The 17,705-nt window shown below is 42.2% G+C and overlaps 1 protein-coding gene across 1 annotated transcript in view; it reads left to right on the forward strand.

Annotated features, from left to right (window-relative positions):
• NWD2 (NACHT and WD repeat domain containing 2) overlaps positions 1–17,705 on the forward strand; it is a 199,033-nt gene that overhangs the window by 158,750 nt on the left and 22,578 nt on the right. The window contains exon 4 of the mRNA XM_018561266.1: positions 12,032–12,239. Coding sequence (XP_018416768.1) covers positions 12,032–12,239 — 208 coding nt within the window. The remainder of the gene's footprint in view (positions 1–12,031; positions 12,240–17,705) is intronic.

A 17,705-nucleotide genomic window follows, 5' to 3' on the forward strand; every position in this document is an offset into this window, starting at 1 on the left:
AAAAATGTGATGAAGGTTCTAATACAGAGGTAGGCAACCTCAGCACTCTGGTTGTGATGAAGCTACAAATCCCATATGGCATTGTAAGACTGTGATAGCCTGGCTTCCAGAGGCAGTGGCATGATTGGATTTGGAACCTCCCCTTCACTCGTCCCTAGTTCTTTCTTTATCTTTCCCTATATCTTCCCCTATCACATTGCTCCCTTATGATATAATCGTTGACCTCTTTCTGAAAATGCTGGTTGCCTGGTTATCATGCTGATTCAGTGGCTCCAGTATCTTTTGAAGCAATGACCAGGAATACATATGAAAATAACCAGCTCTGACCTAACTTTGACTTTTTAATCTGTGTGCCTGTTTCAGATCATTGATTTAGAAAATACGGAAACTGATCTTTTACACTTGGTGAACCATTATTTCTAAATCTGTTTTTTCTTGTTTGTCAGTGCTGCTTACATATTTTTAATTTGTGAAACTCCTTTATTATCCTTGTGCTGTATCTATACTTCCTTGAATAAACACAGGAAAAAAACAGGAATGATGCTGCCCATGGCAACAAAACAGAAAAAAAGGCTACACAGACATTGTAGTGACAGGGCAAAAAAAGGCATTTATCCAAGGCCAAGCAGGTTCTGAACGTATTATTCAGTGGAGGTTATAGAGCTGGATTAGTCTCTGGTACACTTGGAAGTCAAGAAATAAAAATCTTTTTAACAAACCTGAATTTAAATGGAGCATGTTAAGAAAAAATATATAATTAGAGTTTGCATTTAGTAAAAAAGGCATGTCAAAATGATCAGTACTGTAGATCCAGAGATACAGCTGAACCTAAAAGCAAATCTTGACTATTCTGTAAAAGACAACCTTGGTTCAAGCTCTTCACATCCCCTGAACCTCCGTTTTGGTCACTTAGGCCACCAATTATATTCAGTAACCTAACAGGTGTCTCAAGAGACATGCCAAGCTTACTTTTCACAGGAAAAGAGATACAGTATGTATATACTCATCATCTGTTTATATCTATGAATCTACAAAAAATTTCAGTATGCAGTCTTCACTAAACTTAAGGCATGGCTTTCAACACAGGCATTCCACTTGGCAAATGTGAACACCCTGAAACCCTGTGGGAACGAATGGGTCACAAATACTGTATGTACTGGGCTAACTCTAAAGCAAGAGGGGCTATGTAGAGGAACTAAAATGTATTCTCCTCAAGCACATGTTTCTCTACTGTTATTTCTTTATTTCTAACTACCTACATTATGGTGGACTACTTTTTAATATGATAACACATATCAGTTAATATAGAGTTGTTTTTATGTGGCTTCATATTGAAATACTGTGACATGGCTGATTAAGATATAAATATTACTTAGCTCTATTTTGAATATTGTTTATGTAAGATAGATAGATAGATAGATAGATAGAGATGATAATTATGTTGTGCGAAGACAAAAATATTTCCTTGTGTGTGTTCTTTTAAGCATCCCTTTGAGGTCTGGTCGAATTTATTATTCATAGTAAAATCTGCCACACTGGGGAATCTCCATCTGGAGAACGGTATCTTTTTTTTCTTCCATTTTTGTTCCATTTGTTTTGTATGGGCTTAGTGTGCCTTGTATTTTCAGAGTTGCTAATGTAGTGACCCTATATTGATCATTCTCTATAATGCTACATTACTGACAGGAGCCCCTTAAAAGTCTCAGCAAGCACAACTTTGTGGCCAATTATTTATCAATATGTAATAAAAATGCAAATTGTAGTAACTTGCACTAATTAATCAAATTTAGCCTTTCATAATTGTAGTCAATAAAATAGCATTGTTTTTTGGAAGCATGATACTCTTTAACTAATTAAATAAGTCTAATTGACCCATATATATTACAACAAAAACACACAGGCAGTGTGTATATAAAACACACAGGCAGTCCTTCCTATGTTGCAATCAAAATAGTTCTATTTAAAACATTCCCAAAATTATATCCATGAACTGTGCCAATTAATACACCGCACTCTTTTGCCCTTGATTGTCTGCCAATCAACTGGGGGGATCCAGGGCAATCATGTGGGGATTCATCAGGCAGTACATACAGAAAATAAGGCCATAATTATAGGGCGCTTGGGCCCAAAATAACTATATTTCCAAGTTTATGTTCATATTTTCAAGTTTGTTATGTTTGGTCTGTTCACTTGTGGGCAAAACAAACAAAGGTGAAAAGGAGACTGAAAAGACAATACAAGGTTTTCTACATCTCTAGAAAAATGTATCACATCATATTTGTCTGAAGATCTTAACAGTCCACAGGTACTGAGCGTATAAATTAGATTGGATTCTGTGACCAGCACTGGCGGAACTACCAGGGTCGCAGCGGTGGCAATTGCGACCGGGAGCTGGCATTCCGCCACTTGGTGGGGCCCAGCGAGGAAGAAGGGGGCCCCCGAGATCGTACCGCTCCTATCCTGCAAGGCCGCCATCAGGGGGGTACAGCCACTGAAGTAGTAAGGGGCCAAGGCGGCCGGGCTCCAAGCTATAACTTTTTATTATGAAATGATAAGACTAATACAATTTGGCATGTCCCACTTCTCTCCATTGGTCGGTCGGTCTCTCTCATGCTTCCCTTCCCCCTCTGAGCATGGGTCTGTGTGTGTTTCTCACAGAACAGAACACAGGGCCAATCAGGACAGATGGGATGTTCAAAAGCAATAATGAGGGGTGGGAATGTACTGCAACCAGTAGCACAGGATAACCTATTCTGCCTTCTGCAGGACTATACGCCCAAAATCAGCTTCAGGTGATGCCTCCATATCCACCTTAAAAAACCTAGTGAAGGTACCGCATGAACGGAAGACGAAGTAGCTGCCTTGCAAATCTGCTGAGCAGATGTCTGGTGAAAAAGAGCCCAGGAAGTACTGAAATGAGCCCTGATAGGAAAAGGCGGAGATAAATCCTCAGAATAAGCCTGAGGAATTGTCTTATCCAACAACCTACGGTAGAACAGGAGGCAGGGAAATCCTTGCGGGAACCTGCCAGAAGAATGAAAAACTAATCTGATTTTCAGAAAGAAAAGGTGGTGTTGAGATATGCCCGTAATGCTCTTACAACATCCACAATTAACAATTCCACCCTGGGATTCTGAGGATTCGGAAGAAAAGAGAACACAATATCCTGATTAAGGCGAAATGATGAAACCACCTTTGGCAAGAAGGACTGTCTGGGCCTGAGAACTACCCTCTCTTGACACATGACCAAAAAAGGCTCTTTACAGGAAAGGGCTGCTAACCCAGAAACCCTCCTAGCAGAGGTAGTAGCTAGTACAAACACAACCTTACGAGTAAGGTTTTCTAAACCTATGTTTTCCAGAGGATCAAAAGGAGGCTGCTGTAAACAGGAAAGCACCAAATTAAGTTCCCATGGAGACGAAGGAGGTTATTTAGGAGGAGCTAAATAAAAGACACTCCCTGGACGAAGGCCTTACCCATAAATGAAAGGCCAAAGGTTCTGGAAAGAGAACTGTTAAAGCCGAAATTTGGCCCTTAAATTGTACGCAGAGCTAAATTGTGATCTTACCCCAATTGTAGAAAGGCTAAGATCTGTCTGAAAACATTCTAAGATTAATTTATCTCCATTCACACCAAGCAAAGTACTCTTTTCATGCTCGGTACTAAATGTTAGTAGACGAGGGCCCCCATGCTTGTAATAAAGTAGGGATTACATCGTCTGTTAAACTCCTTTCCCTCAGGACCAGGACTTCAACAACCATGCCATCAAAGCCAGTGATTGAGAAGTATGGTGGTAGATTGGGCCCTGAGATAGGAGACCTTGGCAATTGGGAAGCCTCCATGGCGGATCTACAGACAGACATAGTCCACACTCTCCTGGGCCAATTGGGAACCACCAGGATCACCAGAATTCCCTTTAAAACTATCCCGTGAAAGAGATGTGGTAGAATCTGTAATGGAGGTAAAGCATAAATAAGCTGAACTGATCCCATGAAGTTACCAGAGCATCCACTGCAAAAGTCTTTGGATTCTTGGATCTGGATAAAAACCTGTCCAGCTTGTTGTTGTATCTGGATGTATGAAGATCTCTATCCTGTGTACCCCAGCACCAGCAGATCTTAAAAATGTATTAGTTCAGGGACCACTCCACTTATCTATTTGCTGCCGGCTGAGAAAATCTGTCTGGCAATTTTACACCGTGGGAATGAAAACCCCCAACAGAACCAGTACATGATCTTCTGCCCACTTTATAATCCACTCAAGACTGCAGCCTTGTTGGTTTCCCTTGAAGTTGCTGTGCATGGAAGAAAGCATCCTAGATATCTTTTGAGGCCAGAAGATCTCCCTCTTGCAGGGAGACAATGACAGAACCAATGGCGGAGCTAAGGAACAAAGGGCCCTGGTGCAAGATTTTTTTTTTGGGCCCCCCCCCCCCATAAACCCACAAACACAGCGCTCTCCTTTCGCAGCGCTCGGCCGGCTGTCACTTTCTCTCCTCCCCGCTGGGACACAGAGCAGCGTCCAGCGGGGAGAAAAGAAAGCAGGGATGTGCCGCTGACCTGCCGGCAGCTGGATACTGATCCGGCGGCCGGCATCTTGCTTGGGCCCCCCCAGAGCCTGAGGCCCCGGGCGCCGGCACCGCCTGCACCGGCGGTAGTTCCGCCACTGGACAGAACACATTGATTCCATCTGGAATTTGCAAACTAACAGGAATGTTTAGGTTCTTTTGGTCTAAAATGGGACAAACTCCACCATCTGGTTTTGGGACTGTGAATAGTTTGGAGTAAAACCCCTGGAATCTTTCCATTCTGGGAACAGGAGTGATAACGACTAGAAGGTGCCGAAGAGCTTTCTGCCTTCTGATACTACTGACTGGAGCCAAACATCCTGCACTTCTTGAACCCAAATTTCTGCAAACCTGCAAATGTCACCCCGCCTGAAAAAGTGGGGGCGTCCCATCATTGTAAGGGCTTAGATCTTGGTTTAGTAGACTTAGTAGACCCAGTCCTGTATTTTGTCTGGAAAACCCTGTTGAGTCTTAGAAGGAGTGGATCCTGAGGGCCTAAAGGGGACCCTCTTAGTGGTATTCGAAGATCGTTTACTCTGTGGTACCCTAGCATTTTCTTGCTAGGCAAGATGGTACTTTTACCTCTTGTGATCTCCTTTATAACATTCAGGCCTTCCCCAAAGAGACCTTCCCCAGTGAGAGAAATGCCCTCCTATCATTTCTTACATGCAAGTTCTGCCAACCAGTATTTTAGCCATAGGAGTCTATGCATCTGGACTGACATAAGACCCAGCCTAGAAAGCTGGCACAATGTGGCAACCAAGGCATCCACACAATATTGTAAGGCACCAGGAAGGAGCTCCAGTCATCTCAAAACCTCCTGATCAGAAGGTAGTGAACCTGGGTCTCTGGCCTTACCCTTTTGTCCAGACTACCAAAGTCTAACAAACCTCCAGCGCTGCCACAACATGTTGCAGAGTAGGCCTATTTAGAGAAAAATAGGCCTTAAAGAGTCCCTCCAAATGTTTATCCACAATGCCCTTAAAAGGCAGGAACATTCTCTACTGGGATTGTTAGAGATTTTTTCAAGTGGAAAATAGCTGCATCACCTTCTGGCACAACCCATTTTTTGAGGTAGGAAACCTCAAAGGAGTACTTCTGAAAAACATTTTAGAGGGGAAAATAATTTTTCTGGCTGTTGCCAATCAGCATAGAGAACCTCCTCCACTATATAGTGTAAAGGAAAAGTCTTATCTTCCTCCTCTTTAAGGAATCCAACATGTAACCCTAGGGTGAACATTACCTGGAGGGTTAATAGAAATACACTCTCTGACCTCATTACTTGAGAGTGCTATGGTATTACACAGTTTGGGGAATAATCCCACTGAGGGGATTTCTTCCACAGAGGAATCATCTGCATCAGCAGCATTTCCCTCCTCAGCCTTCTCATCCTGGTCAGGAAATAGAGAATGGGCAACATCCTTATCTGACTGGGATACAGAAGATGCTGGAGAAGGGGGGACTGTGCTTTCGCCCACGTGACCAGACAATTCTCACATGGCAGAAAACTGACCCATGAAAATCAACATGGGGGCAGCAAAATCATTTTTACTATACTAAGACATGATGAGTGAGACCCTGCTGATACAGGAGCAGATGCATCAGAAGGTAAGGGATCAAGGGAAGGGATTAAAATGTGAACTAACAGACAACTCATCCATCAGGTAATCCACTACCAGCAGTTGTCATAAGAGTCCGCCATGTAAAGGGAACCCTAAGGCCTGGTTCACACCTGGTCGTTTTACAGCACTGATCGACGCACTGTAAAACGCCCAGCAAGTTAATTATTTCCATTATTTCCTATGGGCATGGTGCCCACCTGGGCGTATACGCGCTGAAAAAACGCCCTACGCCCAAAGAAGTACAGGAGCTTCTTTGGGGCGTATTTTCTGTGCGTATCCATTAGGATACAGCTGGATAGCCCTCGTAAACGCGCGTTTGTCGTGCGTTTCGTTGACCGCAAATCGCGGTAAAAACGTGCAGCCCCGAAACGCACGGCAAACGCGCATATTACGAACGCCCAAGTGTGAACCTAGCCTTAAGGTACTCACGGCATAATACTGCCTACTCTGACCAGTACCTCAGTCCCCTTGAGTCTCGCTAAACCACTGCATACAAAGCTCTGTCCCTCCATGCAACCTGATGGAGACGCACAGAGAAGCCTAATGTGCATCACAGATTTAAATGTGCAGGGGTTGTGCTAATCATTACTGCCCTGCTTCCACTCCAACTCCTGCCTGTTTCTGCCAGCCCCAGCCAAGATGGCCACCAGATACATCACTGCACGTGCACCGTAATGTGAACACACACATAACAAATAACCAGAACCTTCTCTGCCCTACTAGAGGGGGAGGAGGTAAACAGTCGTAAGTGAGCAGGGTGGGGACGGGGGTCCCCCCTCTGCACATGGGGAGCCTGGAACATTAATCCAGCTGAGGTGTAGATCCCCCATCCCTACAAGGAAGGGGATCCAGGTCACGCACTCCCCTTCCCAATGGGGGTACTAGGATTGCTAGGAAAGTGACAGACAGACAGATATTGGGGGAGGAAATTGGGGGATGGACTGACTACCCTTCTTCGCATCTTCTTCATCCAACAAGGAAATACTTACTCGGCCTCACTCACTATTGGCGAGCATACCCCTAAGGGGTCCTCAGGGATGATGTCACACCAATGCGGATATGTCAGTGCTCTGGATCTGTATAGCACCCTGCAACTAACTAACTAGCGTGCTGCACAAATTGTACCAAGATGGGCGCCCACACAGGATCCAGTGCTGAAAGCTACATTATATGCCGGCCCCGCATCTTCTGCCTATATCTTTGTGGGGTCTGGGACATGAGGTGGTGAGGTAGCCAATTGCAGTAGAAGAAAACTTGATTTTAGACATCTTAAGGTAACATTAAACACAGTCTCTGAGAGAGAGAGAGAGAGAGAGAGAGAGAGAGAGAGAGAGAGAGAAAGAAGCATGTCCTTCTCCTAAGGACACTGGCAAAAAATTGCCCTGGCCAGTGTCCAGTCACCTGACGATATGCTATATAACCCAATCCATCCTGATTGGCCCGGTGTGCTGTACTGTGCAATCAAGAAATATATATTTATAAACGAAGGTGAACTAGTAAAGCTCTGTATTTGCTAGAATGAAATATTTGTGTGGTCAAAATTCACTTTTGTATTCCTACATTACAGAGAGACCAAAAGGGAAAACTCTGGATAAAATGTTACAAAATATTCTTTAAGTGTGCCTCAGAGCATTTTAGGATATAAACTACCACCTTGTATTCCAAGCCTGCCATTACCAAGCACTTAGTGCGATACCATATAGAGATAATGGCAAGATTATTACTCAGGAAGAATAGATATACATGAAGAGCTATAATTTTTTTTTTAAGTGCAGAATCACAGGCAGCAGCAAGGCCATGCATGTAAGGGACAATCATTGGGATTGTATAGTAAAATAGTCGAAAAAAGATGATGTTGCAAGAAGTCTTGTAATCCATAGCAACTTTTAAGAGTTCAACATACTGTAATCATATCAGCTATGCAAAGATTTCTGATCGTCTGTTATTGGATACAGTCTTCTGCACTTGATCCTCATTTGTTTTTTATTCAGGTAAATTTTTTTAGAAGCACACCAACATTTAACAAAAGCTGTTACATATTGTAATGCACTGAAATGCTGTCTGTTGAGCCGATTACTAGGCTACATACCAAAAGACACTATGGGTAGTGTTCTATCTCTCCTGCTTTGAGGGTAATGCTGCATTATGTAAGTTTTGTTTTCCTGTCTCACAGGGAGGACCACAAAGCTCACATAAACCAAAGATATAAGCTCACTTAGTCAGGTCTTCTTATTCTGACTCCGATTGTTGTGATAGTGATTTATCCCTTGTGAGACCTCTATGGCATGTATAAGCAGATTCAATCACTGTGGACATTCATTGTCAGATAGCTGAACTCACCAATACCGTTTCATCCAGAAAGGTTGCTTTATTCTGCACATCAAACAACAGGATACAGCAGATGGATGGTTTTCAGTATTATTGCGGTCAAAAAATGATGCCTTTTCTAGCGTACTATGTAGAGTACATGTGTCCTAGTTACATGTGGCCTGTTAGCTGTGGCCATGACACAGGAAATACTGACCTCAGGAAGAAGGGTGGGGCTTACATACAGAGGAAATATGTCACAAAGGAAACACAGAACCTGTTTGATACCAAGAAAGGCCACTAGATGGCAACATAGGAACTAAATATAGAATGACTATAGAAAATGGTATAGGGAAAAAACACTATATAAATTCTCATCTACTAATAATACTAATATATTATATGCCCCATTGTAGTGCCCCATTGTATGCCCCATAGTAGTGCATCTTATTTTATCTTACACCAAGACAGTGCTATACCAACTAAATAGCATATTCATCAACCAAGTCTGGATAAAGCACAGACGAAACATACATAGGCAATTGCTCTTATGAGAATATTAATGGTCCAGCACCCTGGACTTTAGTATTTTTTTATGAATAAATGTATTAAGTTTCTCCCATGCCTACGATGTGTGACCAAGCTTTATTTATTTATCATTTATGTCCGTGTTGCTGTTAAAGAGTTTACCTCACTTCCTGGTTAATGAAACATTGTAAGCAGTACAGAAAGTGTTGGGAAATATTTCAAACAAATAACAGTAAAAAACAGAAGAGGTTCTATCCATTACCTTCTTTAGCCAAAAGTAAAGAAAAAACGTTTTTGGCTTGACATACCCTTTAAAACCCCCTTTTTTTTGGCGTGGAGCGGGTGCAGGTGTATATCGGTAAGTTAAGGCATTAACATACATGACTACATATACTAAATATTTCCACACACATATCTGTAACAAAACACACATATACTGTATATGCATTTACCTAAGAACTGCTTTACCAATTTATACAATTTTCAAGACACCGCAATATTACATTTTGATATTTTTGATATTAGGGAATGTTAACCTATACTTTTTGGGGGGTTTGGTTGGTATTTGGGTGCTTGGCAACCAGTGATCTTATTCGTTGCCAGGAGCTGGGCAGGATGGCCGCCAGAGTGTTCAAGATTGCGAAGAACTGGGAGGGGAGATGTTTATGGCCCCAAAGGTGCCCACACACCTCTCTATGCACAGCAGGTAGAATACCTGACACAGCAATACTTGAGGTAGAAGTCACTAGTCATAGTCATCCTTGTCATCTGTAGTAACCACTGGGCCTCTAGCCATAAAGTTCCAGTGTAATCACATGGCTAGTCCCCAGGCTTCAGGCCTAGCCATCTCAGACAGTCCATAGTACAGGCTGGGCCCAGGGGAGGAAGAGAGAGCTCACATGGGTCCACCCCAAGTATTTATCTCCTCCCCCAGCATGCACCACTGGGGATTGTCTAACAGTGATTGGCTGGAGAGGGATATCTATTCACAGCAATCTCTCATGGGTTGCTCTGCTCTGTGACCAGGGTACACCCAGCAGCAGACAGATGAAAATGATGACAGATTGATTAGGGGAAACCAAATGAACCCAGACTACAAATCAGCATCAGCTTGCATACAATCTGATAACACTACATTTAACATCACTCTTTCCTACAGGGTGCTACATGTACATAACAATTAGATTGTTACTGTCTTTGTGCTATGGCCGAGTTTTCCTAACTGCATGACAGTCACACTTTTTAAGCAGAGTATATAGAAGCATTGTTAGTGATGCCTTAGAGCAACAAATACCACATGTGTAATCATGTAATTTTCTGCAACATGTGTGCTGTAATAATTAGTAAATATGTTTGAACATAATTCATCACTAATAGTGATTAATTTCTAACTGCATGCCATCATATCACATACCATTAAATGCGGTGTGCCAGCATTCTGCCACTTTCAAATGCAGCTGCTGTCAACCACACTTATGTACCCACTAGAGCCAGTTTGGAAGAAAGCCAAGGAATTTACCAATGTTTTAGATTGTGAGAAGAAACTCACTCAAACTTCATAAAGTTAGCATCCAGGATAAGAGAGCCCAGAGATGCATGGCAAGAGTACCAAATACTCAAAGGCTTCCTTTCTTTATGCCACCCAAGAATGCTTGGGTGCTCCCTGAAGCATAACACTTAATTTTATGTAATAAAAGTCATTATTAGTGAGAAATAAACCCTACTAAAATGATACTTTGGCTTTCAGCTGTCAACACAGCAAGTCTGCCCCACATTACCCTCCTTATAACCTCTGTCTTCACACTAACCTTCCCTATAACCTCAGCCTTTATACTCATCCTTCCTGTGACCCTAACCTTAAAGCAGAACTGGACCCACCAATTGAATGGTCTCCCAAAATAATTACTTTCAGGGTATGTCAACTGTCAAGGTTAGCAGTGTGCTTATTTCAGCTCTCAACCAAACTTTCAGGCCCTGAAATGGCTGGTGTCATAGCTGATCACATGTGCAGCACCATGGCAACTGCAAGCCAAACAGAGGCCAAGATGGCACCTTCCTTGGTTATAAAGGATAAGAAGTTGTAGTTCCGTTTAATATAATTAGCTTAATATTAGGCATACCATGATGGCTGGTACAAGATTGTCCCATGATCTCCAGTAGCCACATCTCAGTCAAGGAATGGATGGGGCTATACAAGGTTAATTTTGCAGAAACAACACGTCAATCTACACACGTTATAATGAGCACCTGCCTTAGGGCCTGTGCAAACGGGCTGTTATTCACTGCAAGCATGTTTTGCATTCCCGTACTAGTCTATGGCAATGCAAACCCTGCTTGAAGCTGGTCATATGCAGTTCAAGTGCACATCTCATGATATCAAACTGATGGGAAACTGATGCCAAAGGCAGAAGCCTTTACGAAGGCCTGTATTGCACAGCCGAATTCGTCAGGTGTGTTCTCACACCATCAGATACCATTATCAGTCTGTGTCTGCATGGATACGCTAAGAACTAAACTTCACTCAGTCAGTTATAATGATGTTGTTAATTCCAAATACTTTTATTTGTTTTAATTTAATATTGATGAAGTGAAGATGAAATATCTTTATTATAAAATGAAAAAGCAGTAAAAATAGAAAGATCAGATGTCTCCAACATATGTCCTGAATCTCTGGCTACTTTGAGTTTTATGAGTCAAACACGGCCAAGCTAAAAAAAATATTTGCACCTGCTCATCTACTCATGAACAATCCTCGAGATACAAGTAACCTTCATCTCCTAGGAAAGATAACCCCCCAGCGGCTGCATGTTTGAATGCCTCGCTTCACAGCATTAAAACAAACACACAGGTTTTTCTGTTGACTTATCCTCTGTAAGCTTTATGCACTCTGTTTCACATTTTATTCTATGGCAGTGAACTGTTTAATTTGTACCGCTAAGCCTAATTAACCAAATTCCATAGGGATCTTGCCATGTCAGATGTAAACCGTGTTAATTCGATTGTGCAGGGCCTGCTCGGAGAAAAATATGGAACCATTCGAATCCCAGGAGAAGTAGAATCATCTGAATTTGAAATGATTCTGGATGCGGCGATTGAAGCCAAACTGGAAACGAGGACCCTGGAAGAGTGGTATTGTAGAGATGAAAATGCTGTCCCCCCGGCGTATTACCTCAAACTGAAAACAGAAATGATGAAGAATCACAACAACCCTGTGAGTATTACATGTGACCTGAGGGCTTCTTTACCTGAGGACAGAATATGTGTCATTGCCTTTGATACTGTACAGCAGCATTAGGGGAAAAAAGAGCAGTGGCACTTTAAATGGGATGAAAAAATATTAAAACTGGTCATCTAAGAGCAAAACAAATATGTACAAACCGATTTGAAAAATGTAAAGCGTTATTCTTGTTGGAGCAAAAATACCCTATGGGGGAATCAGTGCCTCTATTCAGTTTGCTCAGGTAAGATTTGAAAATGAGACAGAGAAGCTGATTAGTTACAGTGCAAATCTGTTCCAGATTTGATAAATTGCCCAATGCATCTTATGTAGTCAGGGACTTATGTATGAAACGTGCAAACAATAATGTGGGGCAATTCAATAGGGCACTTGCGACACATTTCTTTCTGGTGGTGTGGATGTAGTCAGAAGCCGTGCTCCATATTCATTGTTAGTTCCAACGAGTGCAACAAATTCAGGTAGCTTTTCTTCGGGACACTTTTAGAGTATGTTCCTATAGCTGCGACAAATTCAAAATGAATTACCGCCATATTGTTAATAAGGAAAGTGGAGGTAAATAGGACGTCTTCCATGTTTGAGTAAGTTGTTTGTGTTATATGGTTGTTGTTTTTTTAATGTGTCGCATCTTTGCGACAAACTCTGCAAAAAAAAAATCCGGAACCTATCTATGGAAGCTGGGTACATATAACTACATTCAGGGAGGCAGGATGTGGTCATATCTTTGGGAAGCAGCAGAGAATTATCTCCAGTAGAACCTGAGTACATATAACTACATTCAGTGAGGCAGGATGTGGTCAGATCTTTGGGAAGCAGCAGAGAATCATCTCCAGTAGAAGAAAATTTGGAAAGGTTCTATTTGTATTATCTACAAACTTTTAAACTTCCTTTAAAGCAGAACTCCGGGCAGAAGTTTTCCTAACCCTTGCAGCTGGGCTACCCCTGCACTGCAAGGGTTAAGTGCTGGTTTGTGTCGAGATGCTAAAATAAAAGTTATACTCACCCAAACTGTGGCGCCATCTGCGCACTTCTCTGGCCACTGAAGCCTCTCTCTTCCTTCACTGCAGCAATGGTATATCCCTCGGTGTCATCACGTCCTATACATTGTATAGAATGTGATGACTCAAGGATCCTTAGAACACTGCAGCGAAGGGGGAGAGACGCTCCAGGGAAAAGCTTAAAGTCTAAAAGCAAGCCAAGAATCAGGCAAATGTAAAGCATCTAGACACAAATGAGCACTTAACTCTTGCAGTGTGGGGGTAACCCAACTGTAAGGGTTAAGAGTCACTTTGCCCAGAAGACTGTTTTAAGCTTCATTCACACCTACGCTCAGAGGATTTCTATTGTATTCAATTGCCCCAGTTCACATCTGAGCGTTCTGTTGCCTATAGCCAAATGCCTGCTGCTGAAAAAAAGTACATGAGCTACTGTCTGTAAACACAGACAGTAGCTTCCCTTCTGGTAGTTTCCCTTCTCTTTGCTACTCTTCCTTTTAAATCCTCATGTCTTCTCATGCTGGGGGAGAACTTCCCTTTGCAGCTGAGTGCCTCTTCCTGTAGTGCTGGCTCAGGTTGCAAACCTACACACAGACACCATGTATCCATTTCAGAGACAAGGCAGTCTGCTGCAAAACAGAAGTTCTGCCCAGCATGAGAACAGATACAGATTTAAAAGGAAGAGCAGCAAAGAGAAGGGAAACAACCATGGATTACAGTAAGGCACACATTACAGTATTGTTTTTTGTTAAAAAATCTGAGGGTTTAATGTCACTTTAATAGGTTTTTCTGCAGCAATTCCTGAAAACGTTCTTTAACCACTTAACCTCCAGAGTGTTTTTTGCTGAAATGTTGTCTGCATTTGTGGATAGAAATTTACTTAAAAACCCAACAACTGTATTTTCTGAAAGCAGAGATCCTGTAGAAAAAAAAGATAGTTGCAGTTTTTTTTATGTTGCACAGTGTTTATCAAATCTACAAGTACATTTTCAGGAAAAAAAATACACTTAAAATAATCTTATTGCACACAAACACAATACGATCCCCAATTTCTTGTATGAAATAAAAGGTGTTGTGTCAAGTAAATAGCAACCAAATATGTCAAGCTTCAAAACACCAAGAAACGGTGAAAACGTATCGTACCCAAAATTATCAATAAGCAATACTTTAAAAGTCACTACTACACATGTGCAAATTATAAAAATTCATTTTGGACGAAACTAATGAAAAATAACAACATTTTAATTTGTTTAGTCAAATTAAACTAATTATGCTATTTCGGATTCATAGGCAAAGAATCTCCGAATCCGGAACCGCACAAGTAGATAGAAGAATGCACCAAGATAGCAGTGCCCATACAGGTGTGCAACGTCACCCGACGCCTCGCATGCGCGGTATCATATGACATCATGTCCCCCTCCTCCAAGATGGCAGTGTGCATGTGCAGAACATGCTGGTGGCCAATATGGCCGCCGCACGTTCTGCCAGCGAATTATTATGTGCCCGAATATTCGGTAATTCCTATCCAAATGCACAAGTCTAGCCACTACCATCATCAGTTTAGAGCTGACCATAAATGAAGAACCTAGACTTACTTCTCTTTCTCTGGCTTGCGCAATGACACCTCTCAACAGCTCACTACAAGATCCCTTGTATATTGAAGCCTGAATTCTTCTGAACAAAATAGAAACAAGCTCACTGTCTCTTGAAGCCTGGGCATACCAGACTAGTCCAAATAGCTCATGGGGTTAAGTTATTTTGGAACTAATATTTTTCTAATCCCGTTTGCTATTCATCAATGACCTGGAGAGTCAACTGTATGGGCTCATTCACATGGACATGGAAGCAACGCAAGAGCAGAATTTCATATGTAAATATGCATGCTTGTAGACATATGTATTCACATGTATGCTCGCATTTGGTCCATATACATTTATATGCATACAAATGTTCCTTAAGCACCAGGAACTTTAGGCACGTACACACTATTTGCAGCCCCGGACGCAGCTCTGTTCCATTATTTTGTGGGCATCTGTTCGCACAGACAAAAACATATTTTTATTTGAGTAGGGAGAAGGGGTTAAAAGATTGTTTTTATTGCTGTCTGTGCCTTCCTGTCCAGGTGACATCTGCAACTCTACCTTCTTGTACAGGTATCATAGATAAAGGAAGTGAGGAAAATACGGAAATGGCGTGAAATGGCGTGAAAATAAAACACAAATACAAATGATTCAGGTGTCCATACACCTTACAATTATCTGCGGATCTTCTGTGGTCAGATGGAAAAAGTGCAACAGATTGGCCCAGCTGAAGATTACTCCATCCACACAGTTAAGTGTAGATGGAGGAATCTGTTGCACCTTTTCCATCTAAACACAGAAAATCTGCAGATAATTGTAAGGTGTATGGCCAGCTTTACCCACTCTATCCAGAACTACTGGCTAGAACTACAACACCTTGTTAGCATATTCTGTACGGGGATCTCCTGTGCTAAATACCATCCCATGCTGCTCCAAAGGTTACTACAGTCCTAGTGCATATCAACTGCTTAGAATGGGGAGTGCCTAATACATGCTAGGTACCTTACTGACAGGTCTATTTACAAAAGGGTGAAGAGTTTGGAGAAGGCCGGAGAAGTGAACAATCTAGGACAACATAGCTGAACTGGAAAGTGAGCTGAATTGGAGAATGTTTTGAAATCAGCTATGTTGTCCTAGATTGTTCACTTCTCCTGCCTTCCCCAAACTCTTCAACCTTCTGTGAATTACCCTGTGAGTGCTTTCTTTTAGAGTTCAGGCTTTAGGTAACAATAGGCAGCAATGTGTACCCTACGTAAGATTGTTCCATTGTTTTATGGCCCAGTTTGTCCAGCTGGGGAGAAAACATTGAGGCCCCTTTCACACGTGCTGATGAGGAGGTGATCCTGCACAGATCTCCTCCTGTTTGCCAGAGTATGGATCGGATGTGACATTCAGTTTTTTTTCTCCATCTTCTGTCCATTTACATTAGATTACCCCTGATCTGGCACGATCAGGTCTGTCTGTTTTTCCAGACCTGGCGGAGTCGGGGGTAACCCGGTGTAAATGGACGTCTATCTGTTTATACCTTGCTGCCCATAGACTAGCATTGGGCATCCGTTCGGGTACGCTTGAAAAACCGACAGGTGGAACTGATCGGACCACCCGTGTGAAAGGGGCTTATCACTTAAACAGTAACACTTGAATATGCATCTCGTTTAACACAGTAACTATATTACACACACTTCATAAATGTTTCTTGTCAGTTTCAATATTTCGAGAAAGTGGAGCTGTTAATGTTCCAGTGACAGTCACTTGAACATTGATAATTTTCCTGTCTGGCCAGGTACTCTTCAGCACTGAGCTGTGTAATCCATTGTTAATTCTGGATAGATTCCCTCTGTGTCCTCTGATATAATGTCCTTTCTGATTATTCTCCTGCCAATCACTTTAGACTCTGTGGAACACAAACAAAGGACTGCTGCCATATAATGCCCTACTGAGTAAATATACTGTACTTTCTAGAACATCTGTTCCTCTCGTATTACTCCAGTTATGCTGATGAATATAAATGTATGTATATTATGCAGCCAAAACATTTCTGCTTTAGGTTTGGCTACACAGGGGAATTGTTAGTGTGACGTACGCCCGTCCCAGACCCGCTGTACGTCAATCCCACGTGACCATACACAAGTCTGAACCGAGCGTGAGCGTCACAAGGATGTGGCGATACCACTCTCAGCCTCACCCTGCGCAGAGATTTCCCAGCTCACAGGACACAATCTCAGGCCAGCAGACTGAGAGCGATCGTCACCAGGGTTGGTTAACTCCGCAGTTAACCCTTTACCCACCAAACTTCCACTGCCACCATGTGTTTTTCGGAACACAAACTGTGCCCAGCAAATGCTGCGAATATTCAAAAGACTTAAACAATGCCTGTGATAGCGCTGTCCTCTCAGACAGGAATATGACAGGATTCACTATACAGTAGCACTCTTCAGAGACAAGGATACTTTAAGTTTGTATTTAGAGCGTAGAGATAAGCTTAACGATTTCTAATATCGTCCTTTAATAAAAGAAACAGTGCAGAAAATATACAGAAAAAGATTTAATAAAAAGAGACAATATATATACAACAGCAAAATAAAAGGGAGCAAAAGAAGAATACTCAACAGTCCTGGAATTGTGAGTTCTGATAGAGTTCAGAGTTCAAGAAGCAAAGTGGATGTCTGCCGGGCTCTCCTGCAAGCTGACTTCCAGCAGATAATGTCCAAAGATTAAAGGGGAACTCTTCTCCGATGTTCAGACTTCTAGTTCCTCGATGATGTTTAAAACAAGAGCCACTCTAGTTGCCAACACAGAGTATTTTATAAGACCCTTTTGGAGGGTGTCCCGAAGCTAGCCCCTAGGCCGGACTGGGGCGGGAACGCAGGC

Source organism: Nanorana parkeri, unplaced genomic scaffold, assembly GCF_000935625.1.
Source record: "Nanorana parkeri isolate BGI_ZX_2015 unplaced genomic scaffold, ASM93562v1 scaffold511, whole genome shotgun sequence".
In the NCBI taxonomy this organism is placed as follows: domain Eukaryota; kingdom Metazoa; phylum Chordata; class Amphibia; order Anura; family Dicroglossidae; genus Nanorana; species Nanorana parkeri.